This window comes from Linepithema humile, chromosome 7 (genome assembly GCF_040581485.1).
Source record: "Linepithema humile isolate Giens D197 chromosome 7, Lhum_UNIL_v1.0, whole genome shotgun sequence".
In the NCBI taxonomy this organism is placed as follows: domain Eukaryota; kingdom Metazoa; phylum Arthropoda; class Insecta; order Hymenoptera; family Formicidae; genus Linepithema; species Linepithema humile.
In genome coordinates, this window is record NC_090134.1 from 12,520,477 (window position 1) to 12,528,822 (window position 8,346).

Genomic DNA, 8,346 nt, shown 5'->3' on the forward strand with positions numbered 1-8,346 from the left:
CATGACATCCGAGATACCCGGATGACACCATCGCAGTCGACATAGGAGAGACTCCTATCGGACAAGTAAGCGCAAATAATTTTATACAAATACTCAGGGAATCTCATAGTAATCATGGCTCCCCTGATTACCCCCCACGGTATGGAGTTGAAGGCATTCTCAATATCGAAACTAATTTCGAATACCATTTTCCCCCCGCTTAACTCCCCCCTGACTACTTCCCTTAGTTTCAAAATCGCGTCTAGAGTCGACCTCCCCCTCCTGAAACTAAATTGGTTAACAGAGAGGGAGCCAGTCGACTCCAGATGATCATGTATTCTCGATACGATGATCCTCTCCAGAAATTTTGCAGATTCATTAAGAAGGCAGATCGGTCTGTAGATTCGGGGGTCAGTCAATTGACCTTCCCTCTTCCTCAACAGGACCAATCTAGCTCTCTTCCACGCTCGAAAAAATCTACCCTCCCTGAAGCATCTGTTAAAGCACGAGAGCCACACCCCCATAAGATCCCCCATACTACCATTCAGTACAGCCCCCAGAATACCATTTGGGCCAGGAGCTTTTTTGCAACCTCTAATCTTACTCGCTGCCTCCCTTAGTCGCTTTTCAGAAACTAACAATTTATCATTCCAGTCCAAGAGCCTCGGATGATTATCTATACTCGTATCCTCTCTTCTCGGAAAAAGTGCATCTACAATATGCAATATATCTTTATGCGGTAGTGTCTCACATATAGGGTGTTTTCCAACAAGTTACACAGATGACACAGTGTGACACTGTGTCCAACACGAACTATTCCAACAGTGACACCATGTTACACTGCTCGACACAATAAAAAGCTAAGTACAAGCGTGTAAAATGTCCCAGTGTTACCAACATTTTAAGAAATCTTATAATTTTAAATGATGGTAATACTTTTGATCATAATCTATAAATGTAATAATACAACGATACGAGAGAGCGAGAGTACAAGATTGAAAATTGTGAAGCTCTATCTCTATAAATTTAATCTCAATCATATTTTGGAAGTTAATGGTAAAATAAAACATTAAAAAATACAATAAAAAATATGCCATACAAATTTTATTACTTATTATTATCAATAAAACATTTGTTACATATTTTATTATATTTTTCAGAATTTACGTGCAAACATTGTAACAACGCAATTGCTTCATTGGATCATTTTGCTAACACATTACTGCTTATTGAAATATCACTATCACTATTTATCTCAGCAGTTTTAGTCAAAGTAAATATAATCTTACGATTCATCATCTGCAATTCACATAAAAGTAAAATTAAAACAAAATTTAATCAAAATATATCCTCATTCAAAATTTGGTTAACTATAAAAATTAATTACAATAATTTTTTGTTATTACAATAATGTCAATCTCTTCTAATTTCGTTGTTACAATAATTACAATAATGTCAATCCCTCCTAGTAATAAAAATGGAGAACTATAATGCCCTCTACTGAGATTTTCAGAAATTAGATTTACACTTTATCGTTCCAACAAAAGTTCCACACGGTGTAACACAGTACAATTTAGCGTGTTCTAGTTGAAAAACACCCATAGGCTGTGAAACAGGCCTCAACTTATTTAGGACAATTTTATACGGAAGATCCCAGGGGTCTTCGTCTAGCTCTTTAATTAAGTCGTTCCAAGCTCTAAATTTGGCAGTTTTAATACCTTTTCTATATTTGAGAAGAGAGGATCGATACTCCCTATATCTCTTTCTAGTGATTTCCTCGCACCGCTTCTTTCTGGCCCTCGAGAGAGCTCTTCTGGAATCGATCACAATTCGCCTCAGATTTGCAAGATCTTTATTCTACCAGTAAGCCGATCTTTTGTTTCTGCCGCTATTCTTAGGCATTGAGTGATTACAAATTTGTTTTAACGTCGCGTTAATCCATCCAGCTAATTTATTTACCGAATCAAAATTAGTCTCTGCATATCCCCATGATTTGACGATAGCTGCAGACTTAAACGCATCTAGGTCCACTTTTCTGGCGTTCCATTTAGGAAAATTGCGACCGATAGCTCTAGCTTTCTCCCCAGTCACTAGATAACAAAGTACCGCAATTAGGGGAAAAAAGCCGCCATTTTGGCTCCACACTACGCGGCCATTTCAATTGTATGAATATTTTGCAAGGTAAGAATGAGAAAAAAATAAAACCCTAAATTTTAAATAAGTATTTTATTTATAATTATATATATATATATATAAATGTATATATATATAAATTTTATATGTAAATAAAATATATATAATACATATAATAAATAAAATATAAATAATACTTATTTATATAAATATAAATGTATATTAATAAAATAATAAAAGACTATTTTATTTATGTTTTAGCTAGATTTTTTCATAGCAACACTTTTGCTGCTATAACTAACTGCTTGTTTAATGTCACTGCTTACTTTTTTTAGTGAAAAATGAATTCTTGTAATAATAAATTTTTTTATAAGTTTGTAGCCAATATTGTGACACGAAGGAATAAAACATATGGAATATTCTTTTAAAAACATATTTATAAAATCTGTAACTTTTAACTTATTTGAAAGTAAGTTAGTCTCATTTTTTCGAAATATTAATTCGCATTTATATATTAAATTATATACCTCTATATTTGTAAAAATCAAAATATTTTCCTTATATTCTCTTAATTTAGTATAAAAAGTAAGATTATTGTTAATGGAATTATTACAATCATTCGTAGTGACAATAAGGGCATTAAAACAATTATTACAATGTGTACAATTTTTTTTATTGTAAACAATAAAGCACCTATTAAATGATACAACGCAGCTTGCGTTGTATCATTTAAATTTGCTTCATCTCCCAATAATGATTGATAAATGTTTACATCCCATAAATCTTCATTGCTCTGCAGGCTTCTCTCTTCTACAGAAGTATTTCTAGAATCTAATTGCTTTATTTCGTTGCAATAATAAATAAGGTCTTGAGAGTCAATAACAGAATAATTACTACGATTAATATTAGCTTGAAACTGTGCCAAGCAAATAAGTCTTAACGCCTGTTTAAACTCACGTGCATCTGGCACAGATTTTCTCCCTCGAATTTGTGAAAATAGATTTTCCAGAGCATCTTGTGTAAACCTCCCTAGTAATAAATATTTAAAATTATGTTTTTCTAAATATTCAGCTTGCACATCTAAAGCAGTTTGTGTGCAAAGTAGTAAGCCACTTTGAAAAGGTTTCCATCCTCCGTTTGAGACCGTGATTCCTCGGACAATCTCCATAAAATCTCGCAAAAAATCAATACTCTCTTTGTACACATCTACTTGATAATAGGATAGTGCAAGCTTTTGATAACGCCCTGTCATGATTTTAAACCATTTGTACATACTATTGACAAACCAAGCAGTGGTTTTATGCTTACTAGCTATATTATTATTGGCTATATGAAACAATATAGCAGACGCAACACTTTTATTTAATAAGCCTACACTTAAACCTACATTCATTCTATCAAAATGAGATGGGATTATAGCGTTTTCCTTAAGATGGGGACACAGTTTTAATGTATCATTTTTATCTAAATTAAATACTTCTCGAATAGGTGTCATAGAAATTTCATTGGATGGTAGATCATATTTTTTTACTAGAGTTTCGTTTAAATAAAATTTGTTTCCCGATGTTAATGAACATGCAACATTTTTGTACACGTGTACAGAATCTGGCATAATAAACAATTTATCTTGACTATTATATGGATGTTTAACATAATTATGAAGCTTACAAGATTTACCAACAATTATGTTCATAATATTTCACCAACTCCTATTTTGTGGTCCCATATCAGAAATTATAACTTTTATTACTAATCCGATATTATGTGCTTTTTGAACAATTGATATAATTTTATTATACATTTCTTCTGAACAGAATGAATTTCCTGTCAATTCGTAAGCAACAGTTTGTTTCCATTTTGTGGAAATACCGCACAACATGAAAACAAGACTATGCGTTGCTAATTTATCAGAGCTATTTAATCCTCCTGCTAATTTTATGGTAGGTCGACCAACAACTGACATGATTGAATTATCATATTGCAAACCTGGTTTTATGGACATCTCATCAATTAATAGCACAACATGTTTTTCTTCAGGTACGAATGATTGTATCTAAAATTAAATTATAAAATCATAAGTAAATAGTAAATTGTTAATGTTTATTACATATAAATATAAATAAAAAATATTTGCAAAAAAACAATACTCAATTAGCACAGAATATTCGCAAAATATTGTAAAATATTTGGACACTACAATATTTACAGAATATTATAGAATATTCTGCGAATGTTTTGTGCTGTCTGAAAATATTCTACAACATTGATTAAACATTACAAATACTAACTTTTATTTTTAATATATTGAAGATATCTTCTAATATACCTGGATTAAATTTTAAGCCTTGTATTCGATTTTGCAGAGTGCGAATACTTGGATACGGTAAGTTCTGTCGGCGCACCTCTTCATAGCCTTTTTGTCCACATGCTGCATAAAGTCTTAATGCTTTTGTAATTGTTTCTGCAGACCATAATGCTCCTCTTTGTGTGTTACGTGTGATAAAATCCCTTTGATCTTCGTTAAATATCTGGTTAAATCTTGCATTTCTTTTTTGTAATTTTCTTTTTAAGATATTACGTTCCACCACAGTCTTATTCAAAGATTTCTTTAATTTTTTAATATGTTCTTCATAACTTTTTATTTTTTCATTGAGTTTTTCATTTGATGTAGTATCTCTCATTGTCACATCGGTTGTTTCATATCCTGATTCATTAGTACTATAATTTGCAGAAACAATTTCTAGGTTTACAATAACGTCACCGTTATTGATATTACTGCAGGAATTTTTATTCAAATTATTTGCATTGTTCTCATATTCATCTGCAAATGATTTCAAATAACATTATCAATTACATTACAATAATATGTGTTCATAAAAAGAAATAATTCAGATAATTATACCTGGGTTATACTCGTTTTATTTGTATATCTAAGTGTTATTGAATTATGTAAAATTCATGAAAATTATTTATATTCTTACCATTATCGGTACTATATTTTACTTTTTTGGAATTATTTTCTACTTCAGAGTCCTTATTAGAGTTATTTTCTATTGCGTGTAATAAGTTGGGTATTGCAAATGAACGGAGCAATTTCCTTCCATCTGCTCGATTGTTCTTGAATTGATTTTCGTCAAAATGCACCTGTAAAATTGAAGGAATAATTATTATTATAATACATAATGTTTTACATAATTATAATTCATTAATTATACCTCACAAATTAGAGCTCTTTGTGGTTATGTGTTTCTTCCAATTAATCGAAGCCATTCTTGTCTTCTTTCAATATTTTTCATTCCGGTTGGCATACGAAATAATCTAAACCCTCTTTCGCTGCAATTATAGCAGCCTTTTACACAGCAACCTGGCATTTCGTTCTTTTACATTTTTTTAAAGCAAAAATGATGCACAACAGAAGGCTAGACTGCATTTAAAGTATATATGACTTACATTATGTATGCACTATCTACACTTTTTGCTGCCATTTTGGCTCCAATGTATCTTATGGATTGCGGTACCAGAGAGAAACCTGAGAGAGGCCACGCTGCCGTTTTCCGTACGACGCTTTCTCTAGGCCGTACGCTAGTGACGCACGTCCATTTCCGGCCGGCTTAGGAACTAAATAGCCACGTCCATTTTCCGCATCGGTCAAAAAGTCACGTCTATTTTCTGAGATGGTTCATGTCCATGTTATATCCACAAGCGAAGCTATTTACGTTACGCGTCCTTGCCGTGCGTTAGACTGTTTGATCAACAGCAGCGTACAACAAAGAATCAAGCGTTTTTTAATCGAGTAAGGCGAATCGCTTGAATATTAAAGATCCCATATTCGAGACCTACTTTTTGCAACTTTTTTTTCCTTTTTTTGCATTTTTTTCAACTGTATATAATCAAATTAATAAATTAAAATAAAGTTTAATAATAAAATAATGTTAAAATAATGTTAATATAAAAATAATATTTAATAAGCTTTTATTGCAAAATTGTAAAATTATTTTTAATTTTTTTATTAACAATAACAAATCAGTTTTTATTAAATAATTATAAAAAATTTTTTATATTAAAAAATGCTTTTTATAATGTTTTTGTAATATTTAGTACATGCCATGTACAATAAAATATACATATTTTTATATAACTAACATATGATCTGTATTAAAAAATGTTTTCTCTTTCTCGATTCTTCAAAAAAAAAAGTATTAATCGTAAAGAGTGATTCAAATAATAATTTCAATGTAGAAAGAAATTCAGTCTCTTATGCAAATGTAATACAAGTAACGATAGCATCGATCTCATTCTTAATAATGTGCAGTGGCTTAACGGAAAATAGTTGGTCTATCACAACGCAGATCAGGTTTCGAGACTGAGTGGTGTCCGATTTTTTTCAAGTTTATGGTACATCTTATATAGATCACATTTAGATTTGATAATTTAACACAGGCTTCGGAATTATTTTATCTTTTCAGCCGATTCTCGTGGTACACGCCTCCTTTCCTCTCTTCACCGCGCGCGCGACAAACGCTAGGGCCAGCGCCGCCGAGCGTTAGGAGCGGCGCTATCCGATTAATGTTAAAAAAATTTATTAAAAATATTTTTTTCCTCAATAGCAATAGTACCTCATGGGTGACGTGGAAATCTATTGAAATATTTTCACATAATAAATTTAAAAATAAAAAAAAATATTTTTAATAAATTTTTTTAACTTTTAATGATCAAGGAAGAAGAACTCAACATTTATCGGATAGCGCTGCTCCTAACGCTCGGCGGCGCTGGACCTAGCGGCTGCCGCGCGCGCGGTGAAGAGAGGAAAGGAGGCATATACCACGAGAATCGGCTGAAAAGATGAAATAATTCCGAGGCCTGATTTAACAAGAAATAAGTCAAAGAGATTTATGTAGATTTTTTTACTTTTTTTTTTACTGTTTGTTTATTCATGATACATAATGATACATATATTTATTAATGTGATTATATTTAACAGAAATATAAATATATTTAAAGAAGAACACGTGAAATTTATAAATAACTGAAAAAAGATATATAAATAATTATTTAGTAATAATAATTAATAGTGGTCTTCCACGCTACCCATGAGGTGCCACTAATAGCGCGTTAGATTTTTTTTAAAGTGGATCTTCGCCTGTAGCCCTATTATACCACTTTTTATTACATTATATATTTACAAAAGATATATATATATATATATATATATATATATATATATATATATATATATATATATATATACCGGGTGGGCTATTTTAATCCATCCACGTAAATTTCTCCGTAAGTAAGCCAAATACAGAAAAATGGTTCAGACAAAAGTTGTTCAGGACAATAAGGGTCACCTATTTGTGTTAGTGACTTTGACCTCAAAGTCAATTTTCAAGGTCATTTGAAGGTCAGAGTTATTTTTTTAAATAAACCCCCTATTTTTGATTCCAAAATTTAATAGCTGGTGTCAAGAGCTTTTCAAAACACTATAATGAAGTTATTTTTCATTAAGAACTTCTTGAGTTATGAGGCTTGTAAATTACAGTATTTTGACATAAAATACAAAATATCTTGTAAAACATTCAATTTTTGGGAATCTTACCTTAATACTTTTATGCATAAAATAATGAGACGAATCAATTGATATAAAGAAAACACATAGTTGCTTTCAAGAATAAATATGTAATTTGCAACATGCAACTGCATACTTTTTTTTGAAACCAATGTGTTTTCTTTATACCAATTGATTTGTCTCATTATTTTATGCATAAAAGTATTAAAGTAAGAATCCCAAAAATTGAATGTTTTACAAGATATTTTGTATTTTATGTCAAAATACTGTAATTTACAAGCCTCCTAACTCGAAAAGCACTTAATAAAAAATAACTTTATTATAGTGTTTTGAAAAGCTCTTGACACCAGCTATTAGATTTTGGAATCAAAAATAGGGGTTTTTATTTAAAAAAATAACTCTGACCGTCAAATGACCTTGAAAATTGACTTCAAGGTCAAAGTCACTAACACAAATAGGTGACCCCCATTGTCTTGAACAACTTTTGTCTGAACCATTTTTCTGTATTTGGCTTACTTACGGAAAAATTTGCGTGGATGTATTAAAATGGCCCACCCTGTATATATATGTATATCTTTTGTAAATATATAATGTAATAAAAAGTGGTATAATAGGACTACAGGCGAAGATCCACTTTAAAAAAAATCTAACGCGCTATTAGTGGCACC

At 31.0% G+C, this 8,346-nt stretch overlaps 1 protein-coding gene across 1 annotated transcript; it reads right to left on the reverse strand.

Annotated features, from left to right (window-relative positions):
- Positions 1-4,034: 4,034 nt before the first annotated feature.
- LOC105670745 (uncharacterized) lies at positions 4,035-5,597 on the reverse strand. The gene is made up of 4 exons (XM_067359168.1): positions 5,563-5,597; positions 5,094-5,305; positions 4,439-4,933; positions 4,035-4,165 (listed from the first exon to the last, which is right to left on the reverse strand). The coding sequence occupies exons 1-4, from the start codon at positions 5,595-5,597 to the stop codon at positions 4,146-4,148; spliced, it is 762 nt and encodes a 253-aa protein (XP_067215269.1). The 3' UTR covers positions 4,035-4,145.
- Between the last annotated feature and the right edge of the window lie 2,749 nt (positions 5,598-8,346).

What these genes read in the sequence shown, in the direction of transcription:
- LOC105670745 (XM_067359168.1), bottom strand. Translation starts at nt 5,597, where the DNA reads ATGGCAGCAAAAAGTGTAGATAGTGCATACATAAT. An exon ending in AAAATATAGTACCGATAATG is followed by an intron (nt 4,934 to 5,093) that starts GTAAGAATATAA and finishes AATCATTTGCAG; the next exon opens with ATGAATATGAGAACAATGCA. An exon ending in AGGCTTAAAATTTAATCCAG is followed by an intron (nt 4,166 to 4,438) that starts GTATATTAGAAG and finishes ATTTAATTTTAG; the next exon opens with ATACAATCATTCGTACCTGA.